The 18,727-nt window shown below is 36.9% G+C and overlaps 2 protein-coding genes across 2 annotated transcripts in view; one reads left to right on the top strand and one right to left on the bottom strand.

The window, feature by feature from the left end:
* Positions 1–18,727, bottom strand: part of LOC124293695 (glutamate receptor ionotropic, NMDA 2B) — a 1,867,270-nt gene that overhangs the window by 1,032,941 nt on the left and 815,602 nt on the right. Inside the window, exon 7 of the mRNA XM_046735718.1 lies at positions 2,824–2,965. Within this exon, the coding sequence (XP_046591674.1) occupies positions 2,824–2,965 (142 nt within the window). The remainder of the gene's footprint in view (positions 1–2,823; positions 2,966–18,727) is intronic.
* Positions 7,021–7,989, top strand: LOC124293697. Its single transcript, XM_046735720.1, has 2 exons — positions 7,021–7,470; positions 7,567–7,989. Exons 1-2 carry the CDS (start codon positions 7,086–7,088, stop codon positions 7,776–7,778), a joined length of 597 nt encoding a protein of 198 aa, XP_046591676.1. The 5' UTR covers positions 7,021–7,085; the 3' UTR covers positions 7,779–7,989.

The following is an 18,727-nucleotide window of genomic DNA, read 5'->3' as shown; positions in this document are numbered from 1 at the left end:
ATCTATGGTATAGAGCAGAGTCACGGTTTTGTGTTGAGTCCCTATTGTTTTCAAATTGAGTGCAGCTGAATTCCGCTGCACGGTGTCTTGTCGAGTCAGCTTATGTAAAAGTGTCACCTCTCATGTAGGTCGCGTATCGTCGTGCGTGACCGCTCGGTTTAGCGGAGCGATTTGTGAACTTTACGTAATTGCGAGTACGGAATGAGTTCGGATGCGTTGCGATAAGCGTCATACGTCTACCGTTAAGAAACGCGTAATTACGAATAACAATTAGAGGTGCGATTAGCACGTCGAGCCATAGTAGGTTTTTCTTTATTTTGCCCTTTGGCGTAGTACTAAATGTTGCGATTTACGCAATAATTCAGCCGAGAACGATCGCGGTTAGAGCATCGAGTGAGATGTTTTTTTCAGTTTTCGTCTAGTGAATTAGTTGGCGATTAGCGCTGTATTTAGTATTGGACGATCGCTGTTAGCGCGTCGGGTCAGATTTCGTTTTTAGGTTTTGTTTTATTGTTTGTTATCGAGGAGGCGACTAGCGCAAGTAGGCTTAAGGTTTCTTATAGAGGTGATTTTTCTCAGTTCTGTTTTTGTATTTTGAATCGCGAAGAGCGATTTTGAATTATTCTTTTTTTTTTGTTTTTGTATCACCGCTATTGTGAAATGTATGATGTTATTCTATTTCTTTTGTTGAATAGCGTGTGGTTTTCGAGGGTTTCTCTGTCTCTCCAAACATTACCCCTCCGCTTACCACGGTACTGAGCCACCGAGCATATTCCCGAGGTATATCGCATCAACGATTACGAGGCGTGTTAATCACGCCAGGCGCCCAACATAATCTCGCGATATCTTTTTTAAGATCCAAGTTTCTAGCTTACATCGCGACTGCCGAATTATTGTGTACGCGGTAAGTTCTCAGTCATTTTATCCGAGTGGCCAAGGTACGGGAAAAATCTACGTCACATAGCATAAACGTCATGCTTACAATATTGCTGATTAACATACGGCCTCGCACAAACACATTATCAAGCGTGATCATTTGTTCAATAATGACTAGGAAACTATCTTACATGAAGAGCCTTAATATTACAGAATATTTCTCTTAGAAATGTTCAATATTGTTGAACATGCTAATTGCATAAATCACAGCCAAGATGAGGAGCATCTAGTAATATTTACACCTATGCCATCTGTAGATAACACACATGCAATGTTACCGATCGATCTGTGAATCGATTTGATCGCCGCTTCATGTTTTCCTTCAATCATAGGTTATATGTAGTTGGCGCCTTTCTTCTCCACTGTTTGCTAATTCACTTGTGGATGGCATAGTATTATTACGACTTTGCAACAAAATTTTCATAGAATTTTTTCCTCCCTTATTTTAATCATTTCTCAACGATGAGACGGTGGGCGTCTTCACTTCCAGCGGTTTTACTGTTCAATAATTTGAAGTTTTTTTCTCAAATATAAAATCTATTCCTGTGCGTGTCACTTTCATTAAACCAGGTAACTACAGATACAGGTTAATCTGATTTGTTCGGGTTGGTACTTGGAATATTAATCGCAAACTTTGTATTTATAATTTTTTTTGTCTCTCATTGCAACGGATGAGTGATTATTAAAAATTACGTTCCGAAGCGAGCCTCAAATCGGATCGAAATGTCAACACGCGTCTTTATCATTGACCTTCATAGCGAAGATTCACATTGCTTATCAACTTCGAGGTCAAGAATATTTCCAGATTAATGTCAATTACTAAGCTAGAGTTCTCTCTGCATGTCTTTAGAAAACTGGTTGAATCTGACGGTACGGCAACAGCGATCACAACCCTGGTCGATAATGCCATTTGCAAGTTTTTCGATAATGCAAGCTGTACGCTGCAGAGATTGATAGAAGTAAAATAGTTGGTTTGTCAGCCTGCTGAAGGTTTTTTTTTCGCTAAGCCTTGGTCAAAGATGATTTATGGAAAATGCTGGATGGCTTGATGTCGAGGAAGCGAATGAATTAACCAATGCAAATGATAAGTTTGATATGATTATTCTCTTGAGTATCATATTTGGTTTTGCTGAAGACTATAGCAAGATCATCGTTAACGCGAAGTATGAGCTGATTCTCACCAGATCAAACAGTGATTTGCATGTTATTGTTCGAAATAAAAATAGATATTTCAGAATCGTGATTGATCAAATAGAATAGTTGGTACCGTATGTGAAACTCTCGGATAAACGAAAATTGATAGTGCTAAATTTCATCGAGAAAGAGAGACTCGTTTTTATAAGCTTTTGTAGCTGAGACCTGCGTGAGTATCCCTTGCTATCGACAGTCACGACACCCGTTTGGACAGTGAAAACATCAACCTAATCAGACAGACCACCATTTGTAATGGTTGATTTTCAAACAGATTGAAAAAAAAAACAGGTAAAAATGTCATGCATGATGACCATTGTACTATTACTGATCTAAGGCTCTTCTTCAATTTTCAGTATTATCCGTTTAGTGACCTGAACTTGGACAATTGCCAAAATCATGCAATTAATTAGGGAAGATAACCTCGAAAAAACTGACCGGAAGTGACATTTTTTTTGACACTCCGGACAGGATCCATTGTCTATAAAGTCTGGCACCCTATTGACCACTATATTTTCCATCGATTCATATGCATTTTGGCCGTATGATCGATGAGGGAACATATGGTGCGGTCGGCTCCTGGACTATTAGTTGTCGTTCGAGGAAATGTCTAATTGTAATTCAACTTCACTTCATGCCAAATTGTTCAATGACTCAACTATTGAAAATTTCAACAGTACCTGAAACGCATCTTACCTGCTCCCATAGTGGCTGTTGTTCGTTGACCCCTGGTCGAAGATTCATAATCTTTAGTTCAGCGGCCTTCAGAACTCCATCTTGTGTAAATTCTACATTAGGTTTGCCTTGATCACCTTCTACGGTGACATTTTTCAGATACCTATCACAGAAAAAATTAATAAGTATTTTTTTACCTGAGTATAATTCCAGTAATCAGTAACGTATCTCTTCCGATAATAGTGGGAGGTACAACCATGTTTCAAAGCTTCTTTTTGTGATGACGTGATAAGCACAAACAACCTCATGGTTAATGTGATTAAGACAGATAATTTGACGCTCTGTTTACAAATATTGAGCTTACATCGTAGGAAAAACAAGCTAGCGCATCAAAGGTACTTGGTCGTTTGTTGAAAAAATTAAGGATACACCTATCTCCATCTACCATATTCTGATGTCGTTTAATGTAGCTTCATTGTATACAAACATAACAACCAATATAGTTATCGAAATAATTAGCAAGAAGTGGTCAACGACGAAACCACACACAAACATCAATAAAAAAGAATTTCTGGATGTCGCAGTCATGTTTGGATTATTGCTATTTTTCCTGAAAAAAAATAATACAAAAAAAATGTATGGCTTTGCGATGGGGTCACCCATCACCCTAGTGGTTTCCAAGCTGGTTTTAGAATACTTAGAGCTAACAATAATCATACAATCACCTTTCGCACTCCCGTTCTATAATTGTTATGTTGGTGATATAATTACTTGCGTCCATAAAGAGCACGTAAATCTCGTATTTAATAAATTCAACAACTTTCATCCACGCATTCAATTGATTATCGAAATCGAACTAGTGAAAAAAATTAACTTTCCAGATACGGGAATCATCAACCAACAAAAGAGAGTCGTGTTGGACTGGTATGATAGAGAGACTTGGTCTGGGAGATGTATTAATTTTGAGTCCGAACATGACATGGAATATGAAAAATCTGTTGGTATAGACCTGTATGATCGTTGCTCTAAAATCTCACATACACGATATCGTTTATAAAATCTTCAATTGATTGACACGACTTTCCTAACAAACGGATATCCTTTAAGCTTTATCAAAACATGAAGTGTCACAAACTGCAAGAAATGCATAACTTTATTGACTGGAATAACAATACAACCTTTCTGAAAAGAATATAACATCGATTTCATATGTTGAAGGTCTATCCAGTAAAATTAAGCAAACTTTACAACAAGTAGGGATCTATGTTACATTTAGAATAAGCAACACTACTAATATTTTATTTTCGCACCTAAAGTCTGTCGTACCTAATTAAGATATAATTAATACTGTATACATGATAGACTGTACTCATTGCGATAAACTTTATGTTGGGTAATCGTCACAACTCTTGAAACACAGAATAGCAGGTCATCGATATTATACCCAATGCCATAACACTGCCTGATGTGCTGTAGCATCACATAGCTTAGACCTAGTACATCAATTCGATGTTGATAATGTTGCAATTTTAACAACCGAACCTAATTGGTATGAACAAAATATTTAAAAAATGGTTCACATATATAAGAATAATGACAACACAGTGAATAAATGTACATACATTAGGGTGTGCGGGAAAAAATCGATGTTTTTTTTTCGGTTGCATCCGGCATTAGAAGTTAATTTGGGGTAAAAAAAAAGATTCCTAGAAGGAGAGCTCAAGAAAAAAATTATTTCGAACGGCGCATTGCATTTGAAGACTTCCCATAAGAACAACACAGAAAAATATTGAGACTTCTGAATGTGGTACTGCAACTTTCCAGAAGAAAATCACACAGAAACGCCTCTAAGATAGTCGTATTGAGAACCGAATTCCATACAAAAAACGTTATACGAAAAATTAGCTCAGAACAACCATTCAAATGACATCGCTATCTGAAGTTGAATTTTATTATTTAAAGATGTTCTGTCTGTACAATCCCAGACAAAAATTGTATTCGATGAGAATTTTCGTACTTCGTGACTCAATTAAAATCTGAAAAAATTCGAAAACATTTGGCATGACACGAATAAAAATAATCAACAATAATATTGCCCAAAAGTTATTAACAAATTGGTAAAACAAAAAATTTGCAATAACTTTCGAATGAAAAATGCCCACTTTTGATTCGTACAGGAAAAAAACAGCGGTCACTGGAAAGTTATTGCAAAATTATTTTTTTTTAACAATTTGTTAATAACTTTTGGGCGATATCAGGATTGATGATTGTTGTTCATGCCATACAAAGAGTTGTTGGATTTTTTTAGATTTTTATTGAGTCACGAAGTACAAAAATTCTCATTGAATACAATTTTTGTCTGGGACTGTACAGTAATACATCCATCAGCTACGTGCGCGCCAAAAAACACGCTGCCACCTAGCGGCAGTATGCGGTAGCTCGTGGTGCAAAATTACACGCTGCCACCTAGCAGCAGTATGCGGTAGCTCGTAGTGCAAAGTTACAAGCTTCACACGAACGGGAAACCACGACATTAGTTTCAACACGTCTCATTATAAAAAATTGTCGATTTTTTTTACATGAGTATTTCGATTGGTGACAAAGGTGATAAGTGCAATAATGACGGAAAAAAAATCTCAATCGTCGGTTAAACAGATATATTTAGTTGGTTCTGAAAGTGCCGGATTTGTTGGTAGAAAACTACCAACAAATAAACAAGTTTTATCCGTGTTTTTTCACCACCATCGATCTCTCAGATTATCGATAAAAAAAAGTGCTGCTGCAATCGTGAAAGAGGTAAAGGAATGTTGGGATCAAGCCGGAATTCCAACTTCACGAACCCAAAACATTATTCGGAAATTTATGAAACTTTTTATTGAATGGGAGTTATTAAACAAAAGCTCGCAAAGAAAAAATCGTCAACTCAAAAGATTAAAGAATGCAGTTTCCGGTCTAAAATGGAAGAACTGTTTGACGTTTCGCGTAACGATGCGTTCAGCTCGCGAACGTCCAAAGAAAAAAGGACATTCTTATCAGGACAAAAAAAAAAACAATCGACGTGGTTTCGTCCCAAGTTCAAAGAAATCACCAAATGAAACCGAAATACAACTAAACTCTTGTAAGAATTCTAGCCGTATTTAATCCCTTATTTACTTATGATTTATTGCAGAGTTATAACAACAACAACAACGACAACGACAACGACAACGACAACGACAATGATACAACAATGACAATGACAATGACAATGACAATGACAATAACAATAACAATAATAATAATAATATATTATCATTATTATTATATTATATATATTAGAATTATAATTACATTCGATATGAAGCGGAATAAATCATTCCTGATAACGATTTTTCTATTTAGCTTTGAGCCAACACGTCAATAATGACATCGCCTCGGACATTGCATCAAGTCAAGAGTTCAGTTCAACCCCTTTATCTGTGCCTAGTAGCCAATTCGAGAATTCCATTAATTGTTGGAATGATAAAATACTATCCTCTGCTAAGCGTCCAAAAATAAATATAATTTCTGAAAATGTGGCCGCTGCTCTTGACAGAGAAAATTTGAGTAGCAGGAATGCTGCTTATATAATTGCTGCTGTTGCCACAGAGCTGAGGCATAACATCGACGACATCAATTTGAGCCATCGAGCTATTCACGATAGCCGAATAAAGATGCGGAAAGAAATGTTCGAAAAATCGAAGAATGATTTTGTTATTCCCAACAACGTAACTCTGCATGGGGATTGAAAAATTCTTACTGAGCTCACTGGTACCGATAAGGTTGATAGACTTCCGATTGTAATTACAAACAATGGGCAAGAAAAATTACTTGCCGTTCCGAAATTAACGTCAGGAACCGGAAGAAATCAAGCTCTTGTCATCATCGAAACACTGAACGAATGGAATATCAGTGACCACGTGAAAGCACTATGTTTCGAGACAGCTGCAGTAAATTCCGGTACTGATTACTTATTTTTATTAAGGTAGTTCTGTATGTACACGTATCAGCCAAAAGTTTCGACCGCAGTGTACAGTAAGATCTCATACGTACGTGGCGCTGCCTGTCTCGAACTTTTGGCGATGCTGTACACTGTTCATGTCCTACACAATCACACCTTATGCATGGATAGGGCCCCTACACATATATAGAGCGCCTCTGTAAACTTGGCAACATCGCAATTTTTCAGTACATAGTAGCGTCCAACGTGAAAGTGTCAGAGTTCTGTAAAGTTATATTTGTTTTGTGAAAAAAAAATCTTGATAATGGCAACCCAAACGCGATTCAAGGGTCAGTTTGTGAAGAAAAAAGTGCTCGATAAAAAACTAAAAGCAGTTTACGCCATGTGTCGAGCGAATGCCGCTAAACGAGAGGAGAGTGGACATAACCTCCATGATCGGCAACAAGAATTTGCTGTCGAAGGGCGCCGAATCGTCGATTTAGAATATCTGGCCCAACAATTGAAGTGTATTCGCTGCAAAAAAGATATTTTATTGAAGAAAGCGGTGAAAGAAACGCGAATGGGATTGAACTCAATTCTGCACATTGCCTGCGACGAGTGTTGTTCTATAACCCAAGTACGCACAGGCAAAACACACGTAACGTTGGAAAATAAGACGCACGCTGATGTGAATACAAAAGCTGTATTGGGTGAGTTATTTTTTCAATTGTGCAAAATATAGAAATTAATTCGAAGAACGGATTAACCTGCCAAGGATATGCCTAATATCAAAATGCATTTTACAGGTGCAGTTCATTCTGGCATTGGAGAAACGGCGTTGAACAAATTATTGAATTGTTTAAACATCCCAACCATCGGGTCCCATGTTTTTAAAAAATATGAAAGAGAAATTGGACCAGCATTGGAAGCTGCTGCGAAAGATTCCTGCCGTAGAGCTGCTGAAGAGGAAAAGAAATTAGTTATAGAGAATATGGAAAGATTGTGCCAGGAATTATAAGTTTTCACAACAATATAATATTTCTATAACAATCCTACATCCCAGTGGATAAGACTGAGACGGTGCAAGAGTTCTCACTAGCATCTGAGTTCATTCGCAGTGTCACCTTTGCATACTGGAATGCAGGATTGCTATAGATTTTTTCCAGCGCCTCGACACCAAGTATTAACTTGCGGTCAAGCTGCTATTGTGACTTCAGTGTTTATTGTTGTGAAAAAAAAACGTACGTATAATTTTTGCAAATGTGACTTATCACAATAATTAACTCCACGGTGTCTGTTATCGTAATGAAAATAGTGATCATGGCATACAACACCGTAAGAAATTTTGTGAAATAAATTTTACTGCTGCGTCAGGAATCTAGATTTTGTGTCATCGCAGTCAACATTCAATGCAGCGAAATGATAAATTCTCACTGCGGTGACAGATATTGTAGAGGAAATAGTTATGGTATACAACACTGTAAGAAATTTTGTAAAATAAATTTTACTGCTGCGTCAGGAATCTAGATTTTGTGTCATCGCAGTCAACATTCAATGCAGCGAAATGATAAATTCTCACTGCGGTGACAGATATTGTAGAGGAAATAGTTATGGTATACAACACTGTAAGAAATTTTGTAAAATCAATTTTACTGCTGCGTCAGGTGAAATGATATAGATTTAGTGTCATCGCAGTCAATATTCATTGCAGTGAAATGATAAATTCTCACTGCGTTGAGCATAACATTTTATCAGCGTGGCACTCCATCTCCCTTTTTATGAATCCCTTATTGTAATTATATTAAATTTGTATATAGCGGTGAGAATCAAATCCATCTGTAAATTGATATTTTTTTAAATAGCAAATATGGTTATACTTGATATTTTAAAGAATTTGTAACTTAGAGTTCGGCTACAAGGTGGAAAATTTTATATAACTTTTCGCTGTTGAAACTATTGCAACGGTGACATAATGGCATATGTAATAGATATATGTATGGTGATGATAAAAAACAATAAATTGGAATAAAATGCTTATCGTTCTTTTCGTTATCAGGCCACTAGATATAGTAGACGAAGTTTATCCATTCGCGCGGACCCTCGGCTCTCTCACTAACCCTAACCTTCATCCTCAAACAATCGACGATGATGTAAGGAGAAGAGAGGAATTTGACACAGCAATAGGGAACATCGTGAATATCATCGTTTCCTATGATATGGGCTGGAGCAAGCGGGGCAATGGCCAAAGCTACAATAGTTTAAATGGCTATGGTACGATTGTCGGTTTTCTGAGTGGAAAAGTGCTGGACTTTGCAGCGCGAAATTGGAAATGTAGAATGTGTACCAACGGCCACAGCAAATCCGATCACGAGTGTAGGCAAAATTTTTGCGGCAGTGCGAAGGCGATGGAGTCTGACGTAGGCGCCGCTCTAGTCAACGAGAGTTCGATTCTCAAAGATATCGGGCTGAACGTGAGATTTCTGATAGGGGACGAGGATAGTTCAACGATCTCAGCAGTACGTCAGGGAAATCTTTAAACAGTCTTCAAACTCGCAGACAGCAATCATTTGAAGAAAAATTTTGCCTATGCTTTGTACGAACTACGAAAAGGTTACAGTGAAATGAGAAACAAGGAAGTTATTCCTCATTTGAAAAAATGTTTTTCTTACGCACTCGTGCAAAATAAAGGACATAGTGCCGAGTTAGGGAAAACTATTCGCAATATCCCTGAGCATGTTTTTGGCCAGCATGAAAATTGTGGAGTTTGGTGTAAAGGTACACATAAAATTGAACTGAAAAATCAGCAATTATACAACAAGCTTTCAGAGCTATTTGGCTATGCTGACAATGCTGCAAAATTTTGTGTTGCTGCCTCCAGTCAAGCGAATGAAAGTATTAACAATATAATGGCTCACAAAGCACCTAAAAATTGCTGCTACAGCCTGAGCGAATCAGGGGACTACCGATTAGCTAGCACTGTATGCACAAAAAACGAAGGCGAAAAGCACATCATGGACGTCAACTCGAAATTGAATGTATCACCGGGGAAGCACACTGCATCTTTCGCGAAGGTGTTGGACACAAAAAGAAAAAAACGAGCGATGAAGGCAAAATTACCAACAACTAAAGCTCGAAGAAATTTATTGGCACGAAAAAAAGAAGCCTCCAGGAAGTCGATGGAGCAATCTGAAGGGATTCAATATGAAACTAACTGCGGCATCAACTCTTGTTCAGAGAGCAAGGGAACTGTTGATTTTCGACTTCTCTTAGATATTTTGCCAACCATCGCAGTATCGGTAGACAGCTGCAATATAATATATTTCGATTTGGAGACGTCTGGGTTCTCGAAGGACTCAGAAATTTTACAAATCGCAGCAAAATTTGAGAATTCAACATTCAGCGTCTATCTCCATCCGTCCAAGTCGATTGATGCTGATGCTTCCCGGGTTACGGGGTTGAAATACGTTGGAGGAAAACTGTATTTCCACAGCAGAGAAGTAGCCACAATTGCGCCTCGTGAAGCTCTAATTTCATTTCAACAGTTTCTCGAATTTTCATCGAAGCCATGCGTTTTGGTTGCTCATAATGCATCGTTCGACTCCTCTCATTTACTGCGATATATAATAGATTACGGTATGATCGAGAGTTTTAAAAATATCGCAGGGTTTTCAGATAGTTTGACTCTGATGAAAAAAGTTTTGCCTGAACGAAAAGCCGAAAAAAAGTTTCAATTTACCAATTTTAGCCCGCGACTTATTGAATTTCGGAACATTCGATAAATTTCATGAAGCCCTATTCGATGTTGAAACTCTCGAGAAACTATGTGATACTTTTGCCAAAAAGGAAATGTTTCTTGAAGTTTGTAAGCTTTATAAAGCAGTGATAATGGTGAAACTCCTGTCACCAAGTCTAAAATATTTGAAAGGCGTGATATCAAATCAAATGATTCTGAAAATAGCAGGAGCCGGAATTCATTATGAAATTCTGAAAGAGGTGTACGCGAAAGATGGCGACATCGGAATAAAATCTTTATTATCGGAGAAAACGATCTCAGGTAAACCACGGGTTACAAAAGCGAAAAAAATAATCGAGACGGTAGTTGAACACCTGAGAAACAAGGGTTAATTTTTGTTTATCAGTAATTGACATTTATATTTAAAAGTTTTCATCTGAAAAAAAATGTTATTATTGTTATCAATGTTGAAAAAAAATGTATGCATTGAATTTATTTTTTACTTTGTCCGCAATATTTGTTTTTATATACGTATATTCGACACGCACGATCATAATATATATGACACAATATACATGAAACTAACGCTTTACAAAAGTGAAAAAAAATAATCAAGACCGTTGTTGAACACCTGAAAAACAAGCGTTCATTTTTGTTCATCAATAATTGATATTTCTATTTGAAAGTTTTTATTTGACAAAAATTTTATTATCGTTATCAGTATTTAAAAAAAAAAAGTTATTCATTGAATTTATTTTTACTTTGTCCGCAATTTTTGTTTTTATATATATATATATATATATTCTATTCATTTGTATATTCACACACACGACCATAGTATATATGACACAATATACATGAATAGTACACAATATATCTCTCTATCTAATAAAAAAGTTTCAAACAAATGAACGTAGAAAAAGATTATAATAACAATAGTAAAAAAAAGATTATAATAACAATAGTATACGCATGAAGTTGGCGGTGGGGTGAGATCCCGAAAACAAAACAAAAAGCATCTAGCAAACCCTTTGACAGCTGTCATCGGCCGTTTATGACAGTCTTTGACAAATATCTTTATAGGTATCTGTTTCTGACGCGAAAAAAATGAACATGCAAACGAAAATTATCAAGATGATTCCCGACGGGAATTGTCTTTTTCGCGCGTTGGCGTATTGTGTATACGGCACTCAAGATCGACACGCAGAGGTGAGACTGAGTATCGTTTCAAATATAGTGGATAATTGGTCTACATTTGCAGGTTTTATTACAGGTAATGAGTCAAACGGTGCTGTGATTAGGTGACCTGGTGATTACAAATCACATATGAATAAAAATGCAATATATGCAGCTGCGGAAATTTTTAAGATATGTTAAATGGAGTATCGCGAAGAACAAATTCATCCACACCGGATCGGATCACAAAATGGAACACAATTCTCGCTGCTCTTCACCGGTGACGGAGAGAGTGGACACTTTGATGTCTTGCAGAACCAAAATAAAATTCAGATAGTGAGTAATAAGTATGAAAAGTAACAATCAAATAATAGTAAATCTAAATATATCACCGAACAGTCAAAAGGACAGCCAGGATTTACGATGACAATGGAGAAAGGAGGAGTTTTAAGCAGCAGACAAGGCGATGAAGATGGTGGATGGTCGGAAGTATCACAAAAGAAAGAGGAAAGTAAAATTGTAAGTGCGAAGAACCAAATAAGCCATAGAATAATATCCATCAAATATTCGTATAACCAGGTAAGAGGACGACCAGGATCGATGTTGACGACAAGAGAAAGAGGTGTTTTGCGGAGTGAACAGCAACATAAATATAGAGAAAAAAATAATATAAAGAAGGTGATTTTGGAGAATAACGGGCAGAGCGGTAGCAAAAATAATTCAGCAAGTCAAGGAGATAGATCGATATCAATAGAGAAGGAACACCAATTTTCAACCATAGAATGGAAGCTTAGATTGATGAAAAAAAGAAAAGTAAGCACAGAAGGAATTGAAGTGGACAGCAAGTGCAGGACCTGTCATTAAATCAACATGAAGGAATTCGCCTATCCACTAGACAATGCGTGAGGAAATAGTGAGGCGCGCAGCACCGAGTGCCCGAGGCGCGTAGCGCCGAGATGGGGTTGGCGCGCGAAGCGCGCAGGGGCGAAGCCCCTAGTACGAATAAATAAACGAAATTTAATTGATTAAAAGAACAAATATATTTTCCATCCTTGTCGTAATTATTGAAACCTACGAAAAATTTTACTATCGCGGCTTTTACGACGCGCGCATCTGTTCCCTGCCGCCGTACACTGTTGCCGTTTCGTCACAGCTGATCGTATCTCCGTTCCCCGTCGCGTAAGATTATTTATTTTCATTAATCGATATCTTCGAAACTAAACGGTGAAAAATATATATATTTTTTTTAAATTAATCCTACAGTAGTTCTCAACACGCGAGTGATTTTTCAATGAAGTCGTAAGATCCGTTCGGGAGCTATCATAAAAAATGAAGACAAAATCCGTCAATTTGCGTGTTAGGTATAGGCCGCGCGTGCAAAAATATCGATGTTTAATTGCAAATATCTTCCAAACGGGACGGTAAATCGGTTTCAAATTTTGTGAGTCGGTCCTTAGAGGTTGTTTTTACACCATACTAAAATTTCAGGCCGTTCCTAAGATTTGGACAAAACTACAGAACTACCTTAACATTATTGTTATTACGATTATTTATTTCGCTGTAATTATGCATCTATTGTCTTTGTTATTATTATTGTTGTTATTTTCTTTGTTGTTGTTGCTTTCGTTGTTTCTACTCGTATTTTCAATTAATCGAGTTATTATTATATAGTGATTGAAATTTCCAACAGGGCCATTCCGTGGTACTTGTTGTTTGGTTGAGAAAATGTTGGGTCGTCAGTTAATTCATTACGCTTGTTGACACCACGTCTATGAACTCGTTCTTCGAAGCGTTTTCGAAATATTTCGGCCGACATTGACTGGCCCAAGCGTACCAATTTTCAGCAGATTTTCACAAGCTTGGAATAACATTGATCCTCTCTATTTTCAAAGTGGTGTGGAAGACGAAAATGTTGCTGACGCTTTAGCAGGGAAGCAAAATGAATTGTTGACTTTTATCGCTGATCAACTCAAGGTATTCATTCTCGTCTTTGGAATAAAATAATCAAGCATACAATCCCCCCCCCCCTCCCGCCGATTTGATTCTAGTTCAAGAACCTAGAAAGTATATTTGACAAGCCCAGTTTACATATTTTTCACGAATAGACATGCACTTTAAAAATCTTCTCTCACAAACATTCCTGAAAAAATTAATTCCTTTCAAAAATAAAAGATCTGATAACTCAAAAAAAACTATCGAATACATTCGAATCATACAAAACAAAAATGAATTTATCTTTGCAAAAACTTAAGGTATGTTCGATTCAGTTTGAAAATCGTTTTATTTTTCATGTTATAGGTTTTGCAACCACGAGATGATTACAAAGAACTCTTGGAGCTTGCATACATTTTCTTGGGAGGCGCTGAGGAAAATTTTAATGTAAAACGCCCTGGTGCGATTCATCATGCACGATGGATGGCAAAAGCGATTTATTCTCTGAAAATATTGATTTCCAGAGAACAATTCGTCTTGTCTGATTGAGAAAAAAAAAGTCTTCGAGAAATATGCATTTTTATCGTCATATTTTATATCGAGGCGTGGTTTCGAGCTCCTTGTGCCATTTTGACCCCAAGTCAAGATCTGTCACTGCTACAAAATTTCATTCGTTATTGCGAAGTGAATTCTGTAGTAGGGGAGGCTGCCTCAAAAAAATTAGCAAGTCACTTGTGGTACTTGAACGAGAAAACAGTTGCTTTCTCGTTTTTCGACAGTGCTGTGCCGATAAGTGTGAAGACGAAAATGGTACAAGCTCTGCAATCTCGAGAAAAATCCAAAAATACTACTAACTGTTAAAAAAAACGATTGGGAAATGTTGCTGAAAAAAGATATAAGCGATTTCGTTACGCAAGAATCCTTATTTCTTTTTCAGCAATTCAATTTACCTTATAATTTTTTTAGATTAAATATTGAATTATGGCCTGAAAACGCTAGTTATTTGAGTTGCTCAGATTTTTTTAAAAATCTAATAGTCGTTGATGACGTAGCCGAACGTGGTGTCGCTTTGATAGAAGCTTAAAACGGTTCGTTAACAAAAAACGAAGAACAGCTACAATATTTATTGGGCATAGTGCAAAATCATCGACAGAAATACCCAAACTGCAACAAACAGACTCTTAAGAAAAAGAACGATGATTTATAAGAGCATTATAATGTAAAAACAAAACTATTTGATCAATATTAAACCAAATTAATTAAATAAAGCTTTTCGAAACCCGATCAATGATGAACGTCGTTTCTTTTATATTTCTCGTTGTACTTGATTTTTTTTGTATCAGCGAAACATTTCGAGAACGATTTCATGCAGATTGTATGTTGGAGCAGAAAATTCACTACAAAAAACACCCAAAAAGTTTTTCCGTAAAGCGGAAAATTCAATTTTTACAGCCTTTTGAATTTTTTTTTCTATCAATCCAACTTCAGATAGCTATGCCATTTGAACGGTTGTTCTGAGCTAATTTTTCGTATAACTTTTTTATACGGAATTCGATTCTCTATACGAGTATCTTATAGGCGTTTCTGTGCGATTTTTTCTGGAAAGTTGCACTACCACATTTAGAAGTCTCAATATTTTCCTGTGTTATTTTTATGGGAAATCTTAAAATGCAATGCGCCGTTCGAAATAATTTTTTTTTCAGCTCTCCTTCTAGCAATCTTTTTTTTTTACCCCAAATTAACTTCTAATGCCGGATGCAATCGAGAAAAAAAACATCGATTTTTTCTCGCACACCCTAACATACATCCAGTATCTAAGTTGCCTGTATTCAAACTTCATATAAGTTGTACTTAAAAAATGGCGCGGGCTTTATGCAAATCGATATTGATTAGGATTGTTATCTCCAATCTAAGGTAACCGAGACCTTCAACCTGCTTCTTACTTCGTCGAAAAATGGTACTGCGATAACACCCAAGCAATCACAGGTGTCAAAAAATATATGAGTGATCTGTTATAAGTGATGTAATCTTAGGTTTCACTGATCCAATCACAATGATATTATTAATTGAATATTTCTGCTTATGTAATTTAGTTATTATCTTATACCTCATCTGGTAAAAAATTCTTTCGTGATGTGCAATTTACACTCGGGGATAACGAATCTGAGACGGCTAATTATTTCCACCAGATAGTTATGTTCGCAACACAGAGAAACCTACAGCGACATAGTCGGCCTAGCGCGAACAAACTCAATCTCAATCAACATAACATAACCCATGACCGTCGAATCTAACCTCAGAATACGTGTCAATCTAACAAGTCATTATCCCCGCGGTATTCTAAGGTCAGATTCAACGGTCATGGGTTATGTGATGTTTATTGAGATTGAGTTTGTTTCGCGCTCGGCCGACTATGGCGCTGTAGGTTTCTCTGTGTTGCCAACATAACTGTCTAATGTAAAAAATTACCCATCTCAGATTCATTGTCCCTAAGTTTACATAACCTCTTTTTGAGTTACCACATGTCTTTTTCAATTTCAACTTGTAAATCTCAATGGTTAATAGCTATAAAATTATGTAAACCAAAGGAACAATATTGACAAATAGAGTATCCACAATGTAAACTAAGATAGTCTAGTCTTCTGGGCTAAAACGTTGACAGAACAGAATTAAAAAAATTGACTAATATCGCCGAATTTGACCTCAATCTATTTTAACACGGCATTTCACGTCGCATTACACAGCTCTACAAAATAAATACTTTTTTTTGTTGCTCTGATTTTTTCTGTGAATCCTGGTGTTTGAGAACGTAAAACTTACGAATATAATTATGATTATATTAGATTGGCTCTGGATTTTATGTTATTGTAGTATTGTATTCGAGATGACTCAATGTTTAAAGGCGAATTTCTCTTGAACGGTTAAAGTTCTATATCAGTAGTTTTTTATAGAGCGTGAAATTTCCTATAAGAATCTGTTAATACAGATAGTTTATTAGATGTACGTTTAGATGGTTTATATGTCAGACGTTTATGAGATATATTTTTTCCTACATTTTTTTACCTGTTATTTAAATGGAAAATGGAAAAAAATCAATATTAAAAGCTCGTATTTGGCTGAGATATTCTATATAAGATGCTCTACCGAAAGTTTGATGCGTGTTTGAGAGAAATTTTTTAATTTTTTTTTTTTCGGAACACCCCAATACCCCCCCTTTCGAAGAAACTTGTTGTGCCCTCTTTTTCATGGCGAGAACAACAAAGTATTATATTTCTTATATTTTTTATACTTCTGCCCGAATAAAGTAAGCATAACTAAGGTTATTGATAGTATTTTTTTGATAAACTTTAGATATTAAAAAAAAGAAATCGAATTTTTCACCTAAATATTGCTTTTTTGAGTCATATATGAAAATGTCGATAAAATGAATAACTAGAGTCAATTTCGAAAAACTACGCTTACTCCTAAGGTTGTTGACATCGAATCTTTCTAAGACGACTCAAATATCAAGAGCAACAAAACCACTGTTGGCCAGTGTTATGTGACCGTCGAATCCTCTCATGTATACCGTTGTCGTTCTCCCAGTAGCATGGAGTCAGGATAAATATGGTTGTTAGATTTATTGTTTTATTGAAATGGAAAGCGGTAGTTTTATTATAATAATAATATATTTTACGTAAATTACATATATGAAAACTTCTTAATTGTTTCGTAAGCGCGCGTCTCACTTAACCCTTTCTATTATAAGTCTCTGGTTCAACAAAAATGTTTCTCCTCCTATATTCGCACACATCTTTAGTTTCTTTTTCTTACTTATAATACTTTCATCTTGACACTCAGGAAAACAAATATAACCAGGCTAATTGAAGGTGAAGATAATTTGCTTGTATCCCAACAATGGTAAATGATTAGCTCAAACACATACTTTTCCCCTTCATTTACCTAACTATCAACTGTGGAAAGTAAGAACCGAGAGAAAGACCCAATTAAGGATTATCTAAGCTTTCAACTACCGAAGACGAGACTTCAAGAAGCAGGCTTCATTTCACCTACCGAAACTAGCTGCCGATATCCACATCGACGATACCACCAATCAATCTTGAGAAAACCCACGGTAGCCATCTGGGATGCGCCTACACGAGTTCCTGCCCAGCTAAACCACCTATGAGACCGAAGTTCATCCGATAGAGCAGAGGCTGTTCCAATCTCCCGGCTGCCGTCACGAGTCCTTCAAGAATATCTTACGAGGTATCGCGGAAACAAGCGGTGCCGCGAAAGCTATAGTTAAACATTGACCCCTGCACCACCCGGCAACGCCAGCGCTAGTAAAGCATGGGCCAATCTGGACGCACCCATGATGCGAGGTAATTATCGGCCGCAGCACTTTCGACGCTCGCTGCCACAGCGAAGCAGGTCCTGCTCGCTCATCACTTCGTCACTCCTGCTCTGGGTCCTGACCGATATGGTCGCGACTCTTCATCCTGTGAGCGAACTGAAAGGACGTCCTCCACTGCTGCTCGTCGACGGCGACTCGCTCTACATTTTATTCACTTCTGATCTCTTTTTCCCGTCCAGTTTATTTCCTTTCACGTTCTTAAGTCTCTCAAGTTTTTTATTTGCCATCCCGTTCCTAGTCTCCTACTTCTGCAATTTCCCCATTTAACTACGTAGGTAACTTTTTGGTACCCGCTCGAATCCCCAAGTTGTCATGTTTTATTCCATTTTTTTGTTTCGTAGATAGTTTCTGTCGAATGAACCTCTTCTGGGTTTTCGTGCAGTCTTTTTTTTATTCTAATTCAGTTGAGACCATATCAATGGGCCATTATTTGGCATTTTGTAACCCGTAGTTTGTTGCCGAATTTAACGAGTGTGTGAATTATCAGTTTTTTGGGTAACTACGTTCTTTGTCAAGTTGTACAGTGCGATTTCTTTCGTTGGTATACGACCAATTATTATTGTTTTGGTTTTGATGCGTCTACTCGCAAATTTCGCTTCGAGTTGGGTTGCTGCGTAGTATTACATCAGTCTGCCACGGCCGACGACGTGTCTTCGTGGCGTCCCTATTCAAAACCTTTCGGTACTTTAGTATTTGTGTCATCGCGTTAGAATTATTTCGTTAACTACGA

Source organism: Neodiprion lecontei, chromosome 3 (genome assembly GCF_021901455.1).
Source record: "Neodiprion lecontei isolate iyNeoLeco1 chromosome 3, iyNeoLeco1.1, whole genome shotgun sequence".
NCBI lineage: Eukaryota > Metazoa > Arthropoda > Insecta > Hymenoptera > Diprionidae > Neodiprion > Neodiprion lecontei.
Note: the sequence above shows the minus strand (reverse complement) of the source record. Positions and strands in the feature narration are given on the sequence as shown.

Coding starts and splice junctions, on each gene's coding strand:
- LOC124293697 (XM_046735720.1), top strand. CDS start 7,086: ATGGCAACCCAAACGCGATTCAAGGGTCAGTTTGTGAAGAAAAAAGTG. Junction 7,471..7,566: donor GAATACAAAAGCTGTATTGG/GTGAGTTATTTT, acceptor TGCATTTTACAG/GTGCAGTTCATTCTGGCATT.